This window comes from Brachycentrus maculatus, unplaced genomic scaffold, assembly GCF_059751285.1.
Source record: "Brachycentrus maculatus isolate JH-2025_06_01 unplaced genomic scaffold, ASM5975128v1 h1tg000065l, whole genome shotgun sequence".
Lineage (NCBI taxonomy): Eukaryota > Metazoa > Arthropoda > Insecta > Trichoptera > Brachycentridae > Brachycentrus > Brachycentrus maculatus.
Window position 1 is genome coordinate 1070624 of NW_028280819.1, and position 21519 is coordinate 1092142.

A 21519-nucleotide genomic window follows, 5' to 3' on the forward strand; every position below is an offset into this window, starting at 1 on the left:
ATTACCAACCACATTCGCCTCATAAATTTATTTCACTGTTCTTTCTTCACTCATTCGATTCACATGCCCAAACCATCTCAACACACCTTTCTTAATTTTATTGATAATGCTTATCTCAGCCTTGCATTCTTTCCTCATATCACCATTCGAACATCTGTTTAAAACCTGATGTATTTTATTTGGGTCTATTTATCAAGAAAGCTTTAGTGAAATTCTTGTTTACTTCAATAATCTTTAGTTTTGAACAATAATAATGATGTAGATAGTAAATTATCTTTTCTATATCCACATTGTCATGTCAGCCTTGTCAAATATGTGTAATCATTTATGACCTGGATTATTGAATGACAATGCAATACACATGAGTTGTTTGCAAATATTTATCTAAAAATGGAATTTCACACTACTTATGATAATCCTTTAAACCCTATCACACTTCTGATGATGAAAAATGCGTGATTTTAATTTAATTCACAAACACAAGCTTACTATAAATCCCATCACACTTTTGATGATGAAAAATGTGTGATTTTAACTTAATACACAAAATAAACTTATTATAAATTCCATCACACTTCTCATGATGAAAAATGCACAATTTTAGCTTAGTACACAAAATAAACTTACTATAAATCCCATCACACTTCTGATGATGAAAAATGAATTATTTTAACTTAATACACAAAATAAACTTATTATAAATTCCATCACACTTCTCATGATGAAAAATGCATGATTTTAGCTTAATACACAAAATAAACTCACTATAAATCCCATCACACTTCTGATTATGAAAAATGCATTATTTTAGCTTAATACACAAAATAAACTTACTATAAATCCCATCACACTTCTGATGATGAAAAATGTGTGATTTTAACTTAATACACAAAATAAACTTATTATAAATTCCATCACACTTCTCATGATGAAAAATGCACGATTTTAGCTTAGTACACAAAATAAACTTACTATAAATCCCATCACACTTCTGATGATGAAAAATGAATTATTTTAACTTAATACACAAAATAAACTTATTATAAATTCCATCACACTTCTCATGATGAAAAATGCATGATTTTAGCTTAATACACAAAATAAACTCACTATAAATCCCATCACACTTCTGATTATGAAAAATGCATTATTTTAGCTTAATACACAAAATAAACTTACTATAAATCCCATCACACTTCTGATGATGAAAAATGCATTATTTTAACTTAATACACAAAATAAACTTATTATAAATTCCATCACACTTCTCATGATGAAAAGTGCACGATTTTAGCTTAGTACACAAAATAAACTTACTATAAATCCCATCACACTTCTGATGAATAAAATATTCAATTTCAATTTTCAATTCAATTCAGTAAATGCGGTATAAATTAACATACATTACAAAATAAAATTTAAAACATATATATTAACGCAAAAATCATAAAGTAAGCAAGAACACTCTTGTTAAAGATGTAGAAGAATCCTACTTCGGAATACCCCCTCAGGCACATGGAACAGATCGATATCCAGCGTGATATTGTTCAGCGTAGCGGTAGCTCTTCCTACAGGCATAATCATCGGCAGTTTAGTCCTGTATATACGAATGTGAAACAACCTATGCCAACGCTGTGTTAACATACAGACCAATGCTTTGGATAATTTCAGGATAATCGATCATACCGCGCAACAATCAATAAAAATGCGTAATCAAATACACATTCCTTCTAGTCTCTAAAAAACAAGCACAAATATGATCGCGTTTACACGCTCTTTTTGTATGGCCGGCCTGTAAGCCACGCGCGAGATTGGAGAGCGCTCTGCAATAAGGCAGTTCTCTGCCTTAAGGCAGAGAACCGGTTTAATAAATATTTCGCACTGGGGGAAATGTTACATGTTATATGCCTACCGCATACACCGCATCCAATGTGTTAAATATGTGGCAAAACCGTTGGGTTGTCGCGCCGACGTAAGCAGTATGGAGGCGTTTCGATACAAATAAAACCGAAGAAATCGGAAAAGTTCCGAAAGCACCGAGACGAGCATGGCCGAGGAGTTCCGATCGCGTTGATACCAACAAAACCGAAGATAGCCGAGAGGACCCGACGAGGCTGGAACTCGGGATGCGAAAAGATCATAGACGAGAGCAGACGCTTTATTTAGATTTTAACTTTACTTCTTTAACTCCATATATCGTAGTCGTACAGGAGAAAGTGACTAACTAACAAAACGTAAAATGTTCAGGAGGGCCATTTAACCGTTGTTACACTGTTGTCATCAATACACTTAGTCATTTTTAACAAGTCAATATATAATACTTCCAAGTTTAAAATCGCTTTGGGATTTTTCCAGGTCAACATTAAGCTAGTAAGATGTCAAATAGTCAATAATCACGTTTTTGTAAAAAATGTACTTGGTCATTTTCTCCTGTATGAGGACGATATTAGAAATTATTTGTCACTATTTGATACCAGTATTTAGTGTAAATTTGCATTTATTTCAATAAGGGAACCAACTGTAAGTGCATCATTTTGTTTTCATTCTGCGCACTACTCCTTTACATCACAAACACGAGGTCATAACAAGTGACCAAATCACAACGCCAACACGCCACAATGAAACCAGTCGGAATTACCTCAGCAACCAGCTATAAATATGTTTAAAAATCCATGTTCATTTGTCATCAGGTACGGTGTCCACGACGAGGAATGCGCTTCCTACATCAGCACGTTCAGTCTGAAGGGCACCGACTTGTGGGAGAAGTGCAGCATGCTCAACCAGCAGACCTGCAGCTCCACGAGGATCAACTCCAAGTACCGGTCCTTGGACGGCTCCTGCAACAACGCCAAGCGAGGGTCCTTGGGGAAGGCCCTCACGGGATTCAAGAGGCTGCTGCATCCCAAGTACGCCGACGGGATCAATGAGGTCAGTTCACTTAAAGAATCTGTCATTCGGAAATATGAAAGGAAATTGACATAACTCTAACTCTAGCTAGGCCTTGCACACTCTTTACTTTAACTCAAAATACACTAATACAACACACCACACCACACGCCACATCAGGCAAACACATTTTATTTTGAGCTTAACACATTGTGTACGGTCTGCACATATTTGTGTGTTTCAGAAACCTTGTGTGGTGGCGGGGTGCACATTTTTGTGCATTTCGGCTACCTTCAATTTAGTATACAAAAAACACGTCATAAACTTCTAATCTCTTGGCCTTTTTGCTTTTGTTGCGTAGTGGATAGATGTCGTTGTAATATAAAAAAATAATACTGATATTTACTGGTTCAAAACATAGCTAATGGTCGTAATCTGTTTTGAAGGAAATGTTACAAATTAACTTTAAACAATGGATACAGACGGTGCGTTTTTTTCTTTGTCCTAAAATGAAATAAAATACAAAGATCATTGTCCTTTACTTAAGTCGGCAGTTGGTACTTACAAAGCAATAAACGCGTGTGGGGAAAGCCCATAAATCATTTTTTATTCGCAGATTTTGAGTTTTCGGCGGTTGTTAAACTGTGTTGTTATTTTCTAATATTTTATTAGTGTTTTTAACATTTTTTTTACTTTTGTGATTTGTGGACTAACATGATTTTATTTTGAGACGTTAGAGACCATTTAACAGTTTTTGTATTGTTTTCGAGTTCAACCTCAAGTTCAAAATATGAAGTTCACTGACATATTTTATATTTCCGGACAGCTGTCTAATGTCGCCCGCCTCAAGATACAGTTTTATCAAAACATTGCCGTAACTAATGTGTTAATAGTATTTTCACTCTTTCTTGTTGTTATATATATTATATATTGTTGTTTAAAATGTGAAATCAGTAATTGTCCTCATTATCGGCTCCTTATATTGTACATTTATATTATTTTTGTTAATGGCTGTTGATTTCCAATAAATAAATAAATAAAATAGACGTGTCACCTTTATCATATCCTGGTGAGACCACATCTCCAATGACGAGGTACTACGATTGATCAAGGAAAGGAAGCACCTACTCGCGACTATCTCCAAAAGACACACCGAATAGATTGGCCATGTGCTAAGGCAAGAGGATTTCCTGCACCAAATAACAGAGGGGATGATCGAGGGAATAAACGCCAGAGGACGCCCACGCCACTAATATCTAAGCGACTTATACAAAGACGTGGGCTGCTCGACGTATGAGGAGCTGAAGAGGGCTTCCGAAAATAGGCGAGAATGGCGAAAGAGATGTCATCTGTCGCTACAGACCAATCCTCGAGATTGAGACCAGAGAGAGAGACATTTTCTGACCTTCCATTCGTTGTGAAGTCTGAAAAAATATAATGAATGCATTGTTTGCGGAAAACGCTTAAAAGTTTCCTTTACATACTGTTAGTAGGGAGCAGGAGATGCTTAAAATTGTTCTATTAGAGCGTGAGAGATGCCAAAAGACATTGTACAGATTGGAATTGAGTTTGCGGTTACTTGCGATTAGTATACGATCCTATTTAGTATACTATTAGGGTCAGGGTTGATGAAAAACCGCTCGTAACAACAAAAAACAATGTGTTAACGAGAAATTTTTAATAATTCGTAATTTTTTAAATACTGAAAGAATTTTAACACTTACACATGATTTGTAAATTGTATTAAACAAATTTTCATTAATTGATTCGGCTGTTGTAAAAATTTTTTAAAAAGTTTTACACATCTGAAAAAAGCATCATTTTTAAAAATATGTTAAACTTATAGGAATTTTAAAAGAAGAATTTCAGAGATATTTCTGTATAACCCAAATTTTTTTAGTAAAATTATTATTTAAAAATAAAGAAATATTTGTGTACAACATTTTGAGTGTGTCCAAATACTTGTTCACAAAATCTGGATTATCTCCAATTACAGGAGTTATTTTCATATTATTTTTTGACATCTCATCAAAGATGAAGAAGACTTCCATATTCTTCTTCTCCATATTCTTCTTCATCTTTGATGAGATGTCAAAAAATAATATGAAAATATTTGTGTTTTTATTATTTACACAAATATTTCAATTTCATACTATTTCTGTGAGCCTAAGCGGCTCATTATTAGCAATAGGCATCTAATTGCGGTAGAGGGGTTCGAACCAAGAAACTCTGACTTAAGAGTCCGCGACACTAACCACAGGACCACAACCCGACACAGGTTTAGAGGTTCTAATTTTGTGTTCCGTGTATTCAGGGCCAATCAAAAGTAAGCAATTTTTTTTATTTATTTAATATAGTTACATTTTTAAGTACAACATAATACAATTTCTAAACATTTATACATATGGCAAACTTATAGTTATAGATCGCTGTGCCTCTCCAAATAGAACGCTTATAAGCTTCTCCCACTCTCCAACATCATGTAAAAAACGCTTTTAAGCGTTTCCCGCAAACAATGTTTTAATCTCCTTCTAGTAACATCTGTGGGCAAAATGTTAAAGTAATGTTTACAAGCAGCGGACGCAGGTGTGCTAACATTCTAGTTGATGGTAATAAAAGTGAGCGTTGCATTTCAGCCGAGACGCTCGCACTCGCTGAAGCCCCTCCCCCCGGCCCGAGCCGTGAGCGCTGCCATGGTGGCCGACGTTGACAGCCCCGACGGCCAGAGGAGCCTGGCCCTCGCGCAGTGGTCCCAGTTCGTGGAGCACGACCTCATCTACATTCCCACTAGGAAGATGCGTAAGTCTACACCTTTATACTGTCGCGTACGCTTATTGGGATAAGGTTATAGCGAATTGCTATTTTTTGGTTTGGAGACGTGTTGCCGCGTTTTGTGATCATGTTAGGTGGTCGTATTTTTAATACAAAGAAGAGGTACCAGAATGAAATTAAAGAATGTTGTACTCACAGTTAGTCCTTTTATTTATTTAAATGCGATAACACTGGATGCAGATAATTACAAAATAGTTTATAATCTATATATAATTTAAAGAAGCAAAATGAAAGTCGCAATAAAAACCTCCGTCGGTTCCAACGAACTAGGTAGCTCTCGTCGTTTTTGAAGTCGGCCCGTTCCAGCGTCGCTTTTGCTCGGAAATCTCCGTTCCAATTCGTCTCTTTATGCGTCGTGTTTACGCTAGTGTTGCCAACTCGACGGTGTGGCTACAAGGTCAACCGGGATAGGGTCAGCTGGGACAAGGTCAGAGAGACAAGAGTGAATGGTTCAAATGTCAAGAAACTGTATTGTACGGATTTTTGTGACATCCGTGGGTTAAGGTCCTACATTCATTCGTACCCTTTTCTGTACCCCAATGGTGCATAGGGCACTGCATTATATAAACGCAGTGTTATCTTGATCGTTAACACACGAAGAAAAGGTGATCAGCCTTCCGGTTCAGGTACCAGTCCAGGGTAATATTGAATAAATATAAGAGTGAAAACTGGTCCTACATAAACTAACTAACTAACTAACCATCACGCCGCTTCCCCGCAGGGGTAGGCAGAGAGAATAGAGCGCCACACCACTCTGTCCTTGCAAACATTCTTCGCCTCTTCCACGTTCATGCATCTCCTCATACATACCCGTCGATTGTTACGACTCCTAACCTGACCACTTTCAAGTATTTGACATACCTGATCGTGCCATGTTTTTCTCGGTCTTCCTCTGCTTCTTTTCCCACTAACATTCGCCTCATAAATTTGTTTTACCGTTCTTTCGTCACTCATTCGTTCCACATGTCCAAACCATCTCAACACACCTTTCTTAATTTTATCGATAATGCTTATCTCTTATGCTTATCTTGGAAAGATTGATAAAGACATAGAAAGGAGAGTGAATGCTGGGAACAAAGTGAATGGTGCACTGAAATCAGTTATAGCAAATAAAAACCTATCAGCGGAAGCTAAACTGGCAGTGCACAACGGAGTCCTGGTTCCAACTCTAATGTATGGAAGTGAAACATGGAGTTGGCAAAAGAAGGATGAAAGTAGACTGAATGCAGTCAAAATGCGATCTCTCAGAAGAATGTGCGACAAAACGATGTATGATAGATGTGCGAATAGTGAAATAAGGAAGGAATGCAAAGCTGAGATAAGCATTATCGATAAAATTAAGAAAGGTCCTACATACGTTAAATAAATATTAGATTTAAGTTTTGTACCGACATTTCTTGGTGGAACTGCATTTTATAGAATAAAATAACAACTATTTAATTTTTTCCACATGAATTTTTGACCAGCAACCTGGTTTCGTCGTAACCGACATCATCAGTCTGATGATGTCGGTTACGATTTGTGAACAAGTATTTTTGGACACGCTCAAAATGTTGTAAAAGTATTTTGATTGATTTTTTTCTTCTCAGTTCACACGGGCAACAGCATCACTTGCTGCGATCGCTACGGGAGGGCTCTCTCCCCCCGCTACCAGCACCCCAGCTGCATGCCTCTCGTGGTCTCCCCTACAGATCCGGCCTACAGCGAGGGCAGGATCACCTGCCTGCCGTACGTGCGCTCCGCCACCACCTTCCGGAGCGACTGCACTGTCGGAACCTCGGAACAGGTTGGTGCAAGCTGCTCGTATTTCCTGCTTTTCCAATCTCAAACTGACGCATATTCCCAAGTCCAAGCCTTCCTTCCTTTTGAAACTATAACCCTTAAATGCATACCGTTGCAATTCTTTCAAAACAATTTCACATCAGTTGAAACATCCTTTAGTCGCCTGGAATTGTTATAATTCACTCTGTTGCATACTCATCACACACATAGGCGTTAGAATAAAGTCAGCCTTTTATAACTAGATGGCGCTGTGAGTTAAGTTATTGTTTTTAGAGATTTTTTGAATAAAAAAATAATAAAAAATCATGCATTTAAGGGATAACACGTGTCCGCTAAAATCACATTTTTTCACACATGGCCAGTTTTCCTCGGTCTTTCTCTGCTTCTATTATCAATCACATAAGTTTGTTTTACTGTTCTTTCATCACTCATTCATTTCTAAGGCCCAAACCATCTCAACACACCTTTCTTAATTTTATCGACAATGCTCATCTCAGCCTTGCATTTCTTTCCTTATCACTATTCAATCATCTATCTCTGGAAACAATCCCACAAAATTAAAATCAAATATGATACTGATGCTGCCACCTCTGTGATGTCAGCGGAACTCATTTACTGCCCAAAAAATTCAGACAAATCGAACTGTATACTTTTATTTAATATTTAATATAATTCCAGACTTCTGTCATTTAAAGGGTTAAAGTAATCTCAATGTTATGATGTCATGTTTGTGCGCTTTGAATTGCACGCAATAACTGTGTCAAAACAATAATACCACCTACTTTGTTTAACTCTTCTTAGAAATATAAAGTAAGTGGTGCCAAGCAATATTGACGCAAGACAAAGGTTATACGGTATATGTAAAATATGATTGAGATTTTTATAACTAATAAAATAAGTCCTCCTCCGTAGTGTAATAATGGTCAGCACGCTTGTAGTGTAGGTGTCCCGGGTTTGATTCCCAGGAGGATGTCTAATAAATATAAGTGATTTTTTCACTCTAATATTTATTCAATATTACCCTGTACTGGTACCTGACGCGGAGGGCTGATCACATTTCCTTTGTATGTTAAGGACCAAGATAACGCTGCGTTTATATGATGCAGTTCCCTATGCACTATTGGGTGCAGTTAAGGGTTAAAAAAAATAAGTTAATGAGAAAACCCAGTATATTTTTTTATTTGTTTTTATTAATCTCCAACACAGATGAACCAAGCGTCGCACTTTTTGGATGGCTCATCCATATACGGCTCCAACACGAAGGTGGCCGCCTCTCTGCGTAAGAAGGCGGGCGGCATGCTGCTGGTAGAGGAGACCTCCGAAGGCAGCTTCCTCCCGAGGGTCAGCCAGGCCAAGGAGCATTGCCAGGTGGACAGCGACAGCGCCGTGTGCTACAGAGCAGGTAATAACAGTCAGCTACAGAGTCGCGTTGTTGTCGCTGGCTGCGGCTTTGATCATACTGCCGGGTGAAAGTGGAGAGATTTATCTGTAAATATGTCACCCAAATGCTAAAATTACTCTAACTATATTCAGACAGTCTGCTGACCAACCCTCGATATACTAATCACAAGTAACTGAAAACCCAATTCCCATTCTAAATAACACACAAAGGCCATGCCTTTGTGGGAATTTTTTTTGTATTAATATTATGTATTTTTTTGTACTTGTAATTATAATATATTGTGAAATTAAAAAAAAAATAAAATAAAGAAAAAAATATATATAAAAAAAATCAGAAAAGAACGCTAAGTAAGCAAACAGAGCGCTTATAAGTGCCTCCCGCTCACTGCTAACAATATGTAATAGTTGCTTTTAAGAATTTCCTTCAAACAATGTGTTAATCTCATGACACTACATGTGAGTACACTGGATCCATCTATGGTGGGATGAAGAAAGCTTTTATCGAGCAGAGACGATAAAAGCTTTCTTCATCCATTTATTTGGATGTGTGTGTGCAAGATCCTAGCCCCGGAACAGGAAGTTAGTTGGTTGGCTATAACGAAGGCTCGGTTTCAGGCGACAGCCGTGTGAACATGCACCCGCATGTGACGGCCATGCACACGCTGTGGGTGCGCGAGCACAACCGCGTGGCCAGCGCGCTGGGCACCCTCAATCCCACCTGGAGCGACGACACGCTGTACCACGAGGCGCGCCGCATAGTCATCGCGCAGATCCAGCACATCACCTACACGCAGTGGCTGCCCGCCATCACAGGTCCGTTCAACAACTATTCAAATCTTATTTTGTATATTAAAAGCATTGTCAACTTTGTGGTATGGTAATATAACACTTTGGCCCGCCTCCATAGTGGTCAGCACGCTCGGCTACCGTGCTGGAAGATCCCGGTTTTGATTCCCAGGGGGGGTCAAATAAATATAAGTGATGTTTTCACTCTTATATTTATTCAATAATACCCTGGACTGGTACCTGAAGAGGAGGGCTGAATCACTTTGTTCTTCCCAAGAAATAACACTTTCCATTCCTCCCTATAACACATCATTATTTAGTAATTCCTTCTCTGCCCAAGCGGTCAGACTATGGAATGAATTACCTATCCTTGTAAAAAATGCACCTTCTCTAATAACTTTTAAGATATGTCTGAGACATTACTATTTATCATTAGAATCCTAACTGTCCATCAAACCTCCTCCCTCTACCTCCTTCCCTAAACTCCCTTTTTCCTTTGCCCTCCTTATTATCATCTTTTGGAATTCATGTTTTTTTATATCGCTCACTCCTTTCAAGAACGTCATAAATCAAAAAACTGAATTATTCAGGAGAATGTTTTTAAAGTTTAAAAATATAATACAATGTATTAAAAATAAATATCAAGTCACTTATTGAACTTTTAACTGTGCAACAGATCTTTTTAGGTAAAACCTGAAGGTTTTTTTCTCCATTTGAAAAATATTTAGTATATGTAAAAAATAATTAAACAATACATTTTCTTCAAAATGCAAAAACAACACTTTCTGCCCTGTAGCGCGTAAATATTAAGTTAAAAATATGCCTCTTTTGCCGGGATATAGTACATTTTCTGGGCATTCCGAAAACATGCACAACTAAAAATTTACGATTTTTGATTTATGACGTTCTTGAAAGGAGTAAGCGATATGTTCAAGTACTATCTACCCTCTGAATGCAAATCTAATTGTCTCGCTTTCTTCTTGTGGTAACACCACATTTATCAGAGTGGAATAAATGACATGTCTGTATTACTAGACTGTAATAAGAAACAAGAAACAATGTAGATTAATTTATTTTCCCTCAGGTAAGCACTACGACGACTCGTTTGACTCGTACGACGTCAGCTACAACCAGGATCTGGACCCCACGGTCACCAACTCGTTCGCCAGCGCCGGACTCCGCTTCGTGAGCTCCCTCATGGACGGCTCCGTCCGCCTGCTGAACCCCGACGGCTCTGTGAACCTCACGCTGCAGCTGAGGGAGCACTTCAACGACCCCCGCGTGCTCGCGGAGCCCGGGCGCTTCCAGCAGCTCGTCAGGGGGTTGGTCGGCCAGAACAGCCAGAAGATGGACCTCCATCTAGCTGACGATGTAAGGAGTCATATAGTCTTTTTGTTGGTAATCTATGAAAATGGCAAATGATCAATTACATCTCGTACCGCTAGAATGGCGAGAATTTTGTCTGCGTCCATAGTGCAGTGGTTAGCACATTTGCCTACTGTGCTGAAGGTCCCGGGTTCGATTCCCAGGGAGGTCAAAATAAATGTAAGTGATTTTCACACTCATATTTATTTAATAACACCATGGAATGGTACCTGAAATGCTGGATCACCTTGCCTCCATGCTATTAAAGATTACGATAACACAACATCAATACTATGCACTGCCCTATGCACCATTTTTATTTGTAGTATGAGTATTTGATAATTGTATGAAAATGTTACATACTGGGTATATACGCTACTTGGTATGTTGAATATTACACAGAAACTTTCATCATGAAATGTTAAATATTTTCGAAGATATGACAATTTTATTTTTTTTTTTTGCAAATTACATAAAAAAAACTCGCTCCTGGTATTAATTATCGCGCAGATTCACCCGACAAAACAATGTGTTAATATTTATTCAGGGCTGTATACAAATTTTTGACGCATTAAGATTGAGTTTTTGTCTTTGTTTTTTTAATTAATTGGCATATTCACCGTTTGTTTCAGCTCACGCAGCAGCTGTACAGCGGCAAGCATTCCCTCGGGCTGGACGTGTTAAGTTTGGACATACAGCGGGGCCGCGACCACGGCCTGCCTCCGTACCACCAGTACCGGACCCTGTGCGGCCTGAAGCCCGTCAAGGAGTTTGACGACCTGGCCGATGTCATACCACAAAATGTAACCACTCACTCACTTACTTCAGCCTCCTTCTTGTGTCCAGTATTGAACAAAGGCCTCCCTCTTGGACTTCCATAGTTGTCTGTTGGACGCGACTCTCTTCCAGTGCAGGCTCGCCACTTTTTAATGCCATCGGACCATCTTGTCTGGGGTCTACTCACGCTTCTGCGTCCTGTTCTAGGCCTCCTTGTCAAGCACCTTGAAAATTTAAAGTGCTTGAAAATAAGTAACTTCATACTTTTTTATTCACAATACATATTTTGAATGCTCACAAATCTGTTTTTTGCCCACTTAAGATACTACTCAAGTTCTTGGAAGTTCTATATATATATATATATATATATATATATATATATATATATATATATATATATATATATATGTATGTGTATGTGTATGTGTATGTGTATATATATATATATATGTATATATATATATATATATATATATATATATATATATATATATATATATATATATATATATATATATATATATATATATATATATATATATATATATATATATATATATATATATATATATATATATATATATATGTGTAATATTCACCACTCTACCCGTAATTGACAAACCACAGTATTCAAATTTTTGGTAATCTAAAAATAATCTTATTATAAGCTGCATAAAAATTTAAAATGATGTTTCCTAGTATGTAAAAAAAAAACGATTAGGATCTTGCATGCATCTAAATAAAAGATGGCTATAGCGAACTCACATGTATAGTGTCATGAGAATGATGATATATGTAGGAGTTCCAAAAATTTGAGTATTGTGGATGTCAATCATGGGTACAATGGCGAATGATGATACACGTGTGTAAAGTGATCACCTAACCAGTATAGACTGTCATAAGCTTGACTATTAGACTGTCAATAAATACCCTATTCTTCTTTATCTTTATTGAAATGTTAAAAATGTGTTTTTTTTAGTTTGGCTATCAAACAAGATGAGTAATACCGTATTTTGGTTGTAGGTTATCGATGATCTGAAGAGTCTGTACGTTCATGTTTACGATATCGACCTGATTGTGGGTGCTATGGCTGAAAAGGCGACAAACGGAGCCGTCGTGGGACCGACATTTGCATGCCTATTAGGTAACTCATTTTATCAATATTAATATTATTTCTTATAATCAGCACTGAATTATTCCTTTCATTTATGGTTAGAAGAATATATTTTAGCTTTTGGTGTGCCGCGGAATTCTAGGAAGAATTTTGGTGTGTCGTAGGTGAGAAAAGGTTGAAGAGCAATGCCATAGACCTCTATCAAAGCACTATTCACATATTTTTAACTACGTTCGAAACAACCGCAAAAAAGTACCTACATATATATACCTACGTATGTATATATATTATTAAACCATTTTTTTGGCTTTGCATCACGAAAACATCTACAAATTAATACCGCACAAATTTAAATTTAAAATTTAAACATTAATTAATGCACACATAATTATCGTCAATCAAAATCAAATTTTACAAAACTTGTGTGCGACCCATCATGACGTATGGGGTCGAAAGTAGAGCGGATATACTGTAGGCACAAAAAACGCACTATGAGTGTCAGAAATGAAGACTCTAAGAAGAATATCTGGCAAGAGTCTACGAGACAGAATGAGGAACGCCAGGATAAGGGAAATATGCGAGATCCAAGATGTCGTTAGGCGGGGAAGGCAACGAAGTAGACAATGGTATGCGCATGTGAGGAGAATGGAACCATCCATACTCCCCTACATTGCACTGTACGGCCAACCCCAAGGTAGACGACTCCTAGGTAGACCACGTAAGAGATGGATCGACATTGCAGGAGGCTAATCTTTCTTAAATACAGGCCACAAGGCCTACACCAAGCAGAAGAAGGGAAGAAGACAAACATTAATCAGACGTGTTACTAGTCTGTCCGATGACGACGATATGCATTAAGCCAGTCTGGTCTTCGGTCTGACTAACAACTGTTGTGATTAAAAACTAAAAAACTAACTTACTATCACGCCGCTTCTATTCTCTCTGCCTACCCCTGTGGGGGCAGGGGTAGGCAGAGAGAATAGAACGCCACACCACTCTGTCCTTGCAAACATTCTTCGCCTCTTCCTGGTTCATGCATCTCCTCGTACATACCCGCCGATTGTTTCGACTCCTAACCTGACCACTTTCAAGTATTTGGCATACTTGATCGTGCCAAGTTTATTCGGTCTTCCTCTGATGTGATTAATATTTTGTTTGAATGCAAATTAAATGAATGAAAATGTTAATTGGTGTGATTGATTACCAGGAGAGCAGATGTCGCGTACGAGGTCGGCGGACCGCTACTTCTACAGCAACATTGAGCAGCCGGAGCCGTTCAGCAACCAGCAGCTGGCGCAGATCCGGCGCTCCACCGTCTCCCGCCTCATGTGCGACAACACCCCCGGACTGGAAACGGTGCAGAGGGACGCCTTCTCGGTCGTCTCCGACAGGTATTGGACAGTTTCATCAGTCTATTTGGCGCTGACTTTGCGATAGGTTCTAACAAGGAAAAAATATGGGAAATTATTGTAATTTTTCTCAAATCAAGGGAAAAATCACCATATAACATGATTTTATCGTATACAAAATATTCCATATTCTTCATCTTTGATGAGATGTTAAAAATAATATAAATAACTATATTATTTTTTGACATTTTATCAAAGATGAAGAAGAATATGGAAGTCTGGGCATTTATGGGGCTGACGACCGTTATAGGCTGGTTTAAGTGATCACTTTACACACATGTAACATTCACCAATTCTACCCATTATTGACAACAAAATATACGTCCATATATATAATATAATAAACATATATTTCAAGGACGTATTCATATGTCCTACCCGTACCCGATATTGTTTGCGTTTGACGTATTTGTGCGTCCCGCCTGGTTAACAGGTCGTCAGTGGTCCGCAGGCATAAAAAAACATCCATCCGTAGTGTGTTAAAGATTCCTATACAGTCATCCGTGATGAATGTGTTAAAAAAATCCTTATAATAGAACATCTTTTTATGCATTATTTATTTTGTTTTCCAGCAATCCTTTGGTTCCTTGCAACGAGATAAAGCGCATGAACCTCGCGGCCTGGCAGGATGCGGCCCACAAGCTGGACATCATTACGAGGACCAAGAGGAACGTGGACCGATGGATCAAGCATAAAGCTTAAATCTAGTCATACAAGCAGCGTCGTATCCGATGAGCGAGAGAAACACCCGGAGCGCTGGTGCGGACCGTCACGCTCCGGATGTTTGCGGGACTCATCGGTCGCGTCGACCCCCCCGAGTCACATTAGATTATAGAACTTCACCAAATCTCCCACCCGCATTTTGATAAATTAATAAAATCCGCAAGAAAGAGTCATGGATCAATAAAATCCGCAAGAAAGAGTCATGGATCAATAAAATCGGTAGTGTAAAGGCAAAGGGATATATCTGTCAAATTTTTCATTTTCTAAGTTTGTTCCACAAAATGTCTAAAATAGTGTATTCCATAATCTGGCAAAAAAATAAAGCTGTAGTTGCAATACTTTTTTAGTTTTCTTAAGATATGTACATATAAAAATACATAAAACAAATGAGTTATTTAACTTCACAAGTTTATTTTTTGATCTCCTGTAAAATTTGGTCTGAGACAGATATACCCCTTTGCCTTAATACTACCGAAATCATGAATAAAAGATTTTCGACTTCAACTGTGGTAAAATCCTTAAGGATTATAAATTCGTGTTTTAAAAAAAAAATATTTGCATTTTCTTGTATTTCAATTGCAATTGAATTTCAACCTTCAATTAGTTTAGCCTAAGTTTCATTTAATTATATTTCTTAGCTGTAGTTTACAATAGGGCCTTTTCACATATTTTTATGGTAATTGTGTATATTTTAACATATTGTTTACGACTTGCACGTATTTGTGCGTTTCTGAAACCTTTTGTTACAGCGGTGTGCACATTTTTGTGCATTTCGGTTACCTTTAACTTCATATACAAGAAACACATCCTTAATGTCTAATTTCTATTTTTATTTGGTTTCCCGTGTAGTGGATAGGTGCTATAAAAATATCATATAAAAATATTATCGCTTCTTTTCTGTCATCATTATTTCTATGCGACCTAATATCGCCCGCGGCAAATTGCAAACTTTACCATAACCAATGTGTTTTTATGTCACAAATTTTTTATCATGTAAAATTATTTTTTTCTATAAAATATCCTATAAAAAGACATTTTCGCGTGTTACAAAGATCTTCAATAGGAATCGTATCCGCATTTTTCAAACTATCTGACGACAAGCCGTTTTGTATTTCCCTATTTTATTTTTTTAAACAGAAAATTATAAATGAAAACATGATTTTTACATATTTATAGTGAATATTATTAGAATCATCAAAATATCCTTTAAATATTTAATACATTTAAAACAGTTTTCAAAATGAATGAAAAGGCTCTATCGTTTGAGAATCTTTTCAAAAATTGTTTATGTAACATATGTATATTTTTTATAGGTAAGTTTTTTCATGTATTGGATTGTCAGATAAAATACAAGCCAAATAAGAAACATCGTTTTTATTTTTTTTTAAATCACGTCTTTGAGGTAGGGGAGTGATTTTTAAATGCAAAAAAATATTTTTTATAAAAAAGTTCTTAAAATTGTGATTTTATCATTTTATTGCTCTCCCGACGATTGCAAATAGATTTTTTAAACTGTTGTGTTTTATCGAGGCCTTGTTTCGAGACGGTTCTATATGACATTAGAACATAAATTTTTACCTACATTGATAAGAAGTTACGCAGCCCTGACATTTGATTTTTGCCGACATTTCTGTAAAACTGATTCGCTCCATAATATTAATGTTAATTTTTTTTCTCATTAATTTAACTCAGAGAAATGACATTAATATCCAAATGGATCTAATTTAAAACGACAATTACATTGTTTGGTTTTGCAGATGTCGCTTACTCCTTTCAACAATGCAATATATAAAAAAACTTGATTTTTCAGGAGATCGTTTTTAAAGTTTAAAAATAAAATATAATAAATATTAAGCTACTTATTGAACTTTTTACTGTGCAACAGATCTTTTTAGGTAAAATAATTAGTATATTTAAAAAACTAATTACACAATACATTTTCTTCAAAATGCACAAACAACACTTTCTGCCCTGTAGCGGGTAAATATTAAGTTAAAAATATGCCGCTTTTGCTGGGATATAGTACATTTTCTGGGCATTCCGAAAACATGCACAACTGAAAATTGTCAATTTTTGAAATATGTCGTTGTTGAAAGGAGTGAACGATGTGTCGGTTATATTTTGATATCATGCAATCATCATCGTATGCATTTGAGAGTTTTTGTACAAATTATTTTTATTGATTTAAGCTTACCTATTTTATACTGTATAATGATAGTAATGTGTGGGAATGATCCAAGTTCTGCCATTGTTTACTTTTTGTTCTGATAGCAAGCAAAATTTAATTATTTAAGGTGACTGTACCGCGTAAAAATCATAGACAATCGTATAAATTTAAAGATACCATAGAAAAATTAGAGTGTTCAGTTTTCAAAATGACAGTGCCAACCGTAGAAACATAACCCTAAACAGGCTGTGTACATTTAAATATGTTATCTTTGCCTTGCAGTTATTATTTTAACTAGTCGAGTTAAAAATAGTTTAAAAGGTTATGTACTGTCAAGATTTTACTATGTTTCATCTAACGACTCAGAAATCAAATTCTAGAACTTCTTATTCCATCATAAATAAATTACTTTTGCTTTCCAAATCTTTTCATTTAATTAAATGATTATGAAAATTTCAAAAAATGCCTAAGAGGCAAAACAGCAGTTGCTACAAATAAATTTTCCAATTTTTTATTATTATTGACATAAAAAAATTAAATTATTAGTGTTTTATACTAGTAATATTATTGGTGCTCCTTAGAAATTACAAGTGTCACTGTTTATTTTTTTATTTTATTCAATGCATTACCTCTAAGTGCATTAAAAAATTAAGGTTCCTATTATGTATAATATGTTATTATTTTTAAAATTTAAAATTTATTTATTTTTCATTTCATTTAATTTCCAACAAAATATTTTGAATAAAGTCTTAAATCTATCAAAATTCTGGAGCGCGCTTACCAAAATTATCTAATGTTTTAACTAATTAATTTTCAAAGTATTGTTAACTTTGTGGAATGGTAATATATTACACTCTCCTTATCATTCATCATTCACTTTGTATAATTCTTCTTCTTACCCTTATCCGCACCCAATGGTGCATAGGGCACTGCGTCATATTGACGCAGTGTTATCTTAATCGTTACTTACATGAAGGCAAGGTGGTCAATCTTGCGCTTCATGGACCAGTCCAGGGTAATATTTAAAAAATATTTTTCCACTTCCGTGGTGTAATGGTTAAGAGTATTTAGCTACCGTGCTGGAGGTCCCAGGTTCGATACCCATGGGGGAGGGTGAAAATAAATATTAGTGATTCTTTACTTTGTTTAATACCACTTAAAAACTTCATGACTTCGGAATAAACATTCCCTCATTAGGTCAAATATAGACTGATTAACTTGATAACTATAGATCGACCTGATGAGGGAATGGTAATTCTAAAACCGGTGATCGTGAAGAAAAGTTTTTGAGTGGTATTACACAAAGTTAATGATGAATGATAAAGAGTGTTGTCTAATTTGGATGCTATATGATTTTTTATTCTCGCAAATTAAAAAAGGCAATGGCCGCAATTCAATTTATATAAATGTACCTTGTTAACCACGAATGTACAATTTATTTTGTTATCTCAATAAATTCACTGCATTTTGGAAGTGATTATCGAAAAATGTTTTTCTTTCAAATTAAGAAGTGAATTGGTGATGTGTTGAACAGTCAATTTTTTTCTCTAAAAATACGTAGAAAAATGCCAGAAATGACCTATTGAGTAAACGGTAAACAATGGATCAAATCAAAGACTGAGATGATATTATCTGTGAATATCTGCATCAAATAATATTGTTTTCTGTAATATTTTCAGTTGATATTTTTAAATATAAAAAATAAAATACATTTTTACAGTAAACGTTTGTTTTATTTTTTGTGCTGTGGGAGAATTTATGTTTGAACCCTCATTCCGAATTCCCTGAAGATATAATGATTCATCGCACACATTCTACCTTTTCTGACATAGGTACCATTGTATGAATGCATTTGGAGATATAAATGGTACGGCACCATGAAGGTCCGGGTTCGATTCTCGGCAGTGATAATGTAAAAATTTGTGAATTCTATTGAATGTGTGTGCAACATATGTATAAGTGTCTTTTAAGTGCAAATGTATTGAAAGTCGTGTGCTCAAATTTCATGGTACAAAGTAAAATTCGTTTCGAATTCGTTAAAATTATGCACAAGGCGCAATAAAATATATTTATGCGAAGCATGCGCATTATGTGTCTGAAGTATGCAAAAAGGATTGAGAAATATGCGCAAATTATGTGCAAAATTGAGTTGCATAGTTATATGAAAAAGTCCACAAAGTTCTTCAAAATGATAAGTATATTATGCAAAATATAAGTCTAAAATTCCTATTCCTGAAATATGGTTCTGAAGTATCCGAATGGGCAAATTTGAAAGGAAAAACAAATGTGCGCCAAATGCGTCTAAATTATGTGTAAAAATATACATACAGTGTATACAAGAGTATTAAAATGTATGCGTAAATTTGCGTGCGAAAACTATAAGGTAAGTCGGGGGAAGATGACTAATTTTAACTTTTCCCAGTGACTGGAGATCTACTAATGACCCTAACCTAAAATAAAAAATAATGTTTCAAAAAAATAACTTTATTACCAGAATAGGGAAAAATAGCAGTGGAACAACAATAAAAAAAACATTAAATAAAAAAACTTAAAATGCCATCTTCCCCCATTTCGTCGGGGTAAGATGCCACAAAGAAAAACATACTAAGACTTGAAGCAAATGTCACAAATATCCGGATTGGATGTGCATGTTTCATGGAGCCACTTTTTACATCGCACACAAAATATCCAATCAACTTTGGGACCATTTTTGTCAAAATAGTTCACTTCGCAAATAGCACAAACGTTATCTGTTTCTTCTTCACTCACATCATCCTCAGAAAGGCTAATAATTTCCGATATCTGAGAATCAGAATCCGCTCTGATTGATGCTCGTTTGTTTTGTGGTTTTTTAATAACATGTTTTCCTTAAAATTTGTTTTCCTTCGATATACCTTTCTTTAGTATTGTCTTGTTAGCTTGTTTTTCTTTTCCTCATATTTTTCTCTCTTTATTTGGCGTATTTCCGGTGACGTTATAACCGATGCATGTTGTTTTCTAGTAGATGTTGTCATTGGTTTAGATATGATAGGAATTGATGAAATGTCTTCAAAAGATGTAGTGGAAGTTGAAGGATGAATCATGTGAATGTCTGAATTCGTTGAATCTTGAGGTGAATCAATTAATGAACGACTATCTGCAATTGCAAAAGCGTAATCAGGTATTGCCATTGGATCATAGGGAAATATTCCACAGGCTTTAAATCCTACTCCACCATTATTTACAGAAGCTGCTTGACTCCAAGCTTCATTTAGTAAAGATGGAAACTGGTATCTAGTTATTTTACGACCAGGATGATTACGAATCCAAGAAATACACGCTTTATTCCAATAGGATTTTAAGGGCTTGAAAAAGGAACGATCAAGTGGTTGCAACCACTGTGTTGGATGACTTGGCAAACACAGCATAATTATGTCATTATGTGCAATGAAGTCTAACAAATTAACGTCACTAATATAAGACGAGTGACCACCTAAAATAAGTAGTACTTGTCTCGATTATTTTCGTGGGATAAAATGATCTTTTATCTACGATGAGAAAATTTCAGCATTCACATTCAGGACTCATTTTGACGACAGAACCAGGTGGTAATCCGTCTTCAAGCTCCGGTTTTTTTATTTTTCCTTTATAAACAACATAGGGAGTAATAAAACTGCCTTTAGCGTTACAACAAGCAATAATGCTAATAGTCTCTCCCTTTTCGTTGCTGGTTAGAGAATTTACATCTCTTGCACCTTTGGCGATTACCTTTCCTGGTTTATTTATAAGTTGTAAACCCGACTCGTCCATGTTATAAATTCTTCTTGGCTGTCTCAGTAAGTCATTTTTTGTCATTATGTCAAGCAAAATGTCAAAATATGAATTTACTTCCTCGCGACACATTCCAGTGGATCGTGCTATCGAACGAGCTAGCGATACACGCATTCGAAGATTAAGATGCCTTTTCATAAATAGCTGGAACCAGTCGCACCCAGCAGTTTTCTTCTGAGAATTGAAACGGTGAGAAATACCATTCTTTTCTGCAAATGTGAGTATGCGAGTTTTCTAATTTCACCAATTGTAGGACCAAACCCGTGTTTTTCCAGGGATTGTATATCGGCTACTAGTTTTTCTTCATTTTCAGTCCCCAGAGTACCACACGGCCCTAAACTACCCCTTTTAAGGTTGTTACTTTTAAAACAGCTTATAAGTGTCCTTAGTGGAATGTTATGACGTTTTGATATCTCATTGATACCTCCCGCTTTATTTTTTGTCTCTTGAAAAGCAAGTTTAAGCTC

General features: G+C 36.0%; 1 protein-coding gene and 1 long non-coding RNA gene across 3 annotated transcripts in view; one reads left to right on the forward strand and one right to left on the reverse strand.

The window, feature by feature from the left end:
- Positions 1-16441, forward strand: part of LOC148311405 (salivary peroxidase/catechol oxidase-like) — a 32024-nt gene extending 15583 nt beyond the window's left edge. For both annotated transcript variants that reach the window (XM_088256692.1, XM_088256693.1), the window contains exons 4-13: positions 2691-2928; positions 5523-5685; positions 7308-7504; positions 8707-8902; positions 9517-9714; positions 10772-11058; positions 11685-11855; positions 12853-12973; positions 14151-14334; positions 14925-16441. In XM_088256692.1, the coding sequence (XP_088112818.1) occupies positions 2691-2928; positions 5523-5685; positions 7308-7504; positions 8707-8902; positions 9517-9714; positions 10772-11058; positions 11685-11855; positions 12853-12973; positions 14151-14334; positions 14925-15054 (1885 nt within the window). In that variant the 3' untranslated portion in view covers positions 15055-16441. The remainder of the gene's footprint in view (positions 1-2690; positions 2929-5522; positions 5686-7307; positions 7505-8706; positions 8903-9516; positions 9715-10771; positions 11059-11684; positions 11856-12852; positions 12974-14150; positions 14335-14924) is intronic.
- Positions 14305-21519, reverse strand: part of LOC148311406 (uncharacterized) — a 166133-nt gene continuing 158918 nt past the window's right edge. The window contains exon 3 of the long non-coding RNA XR_015837268.1: positions 14305-14383. This is a non-coding gene — a long non-coding RNA (uncharacterized LOC148311406). The remainder of the gene's footprint in view (positions 14384-21519) is intronic.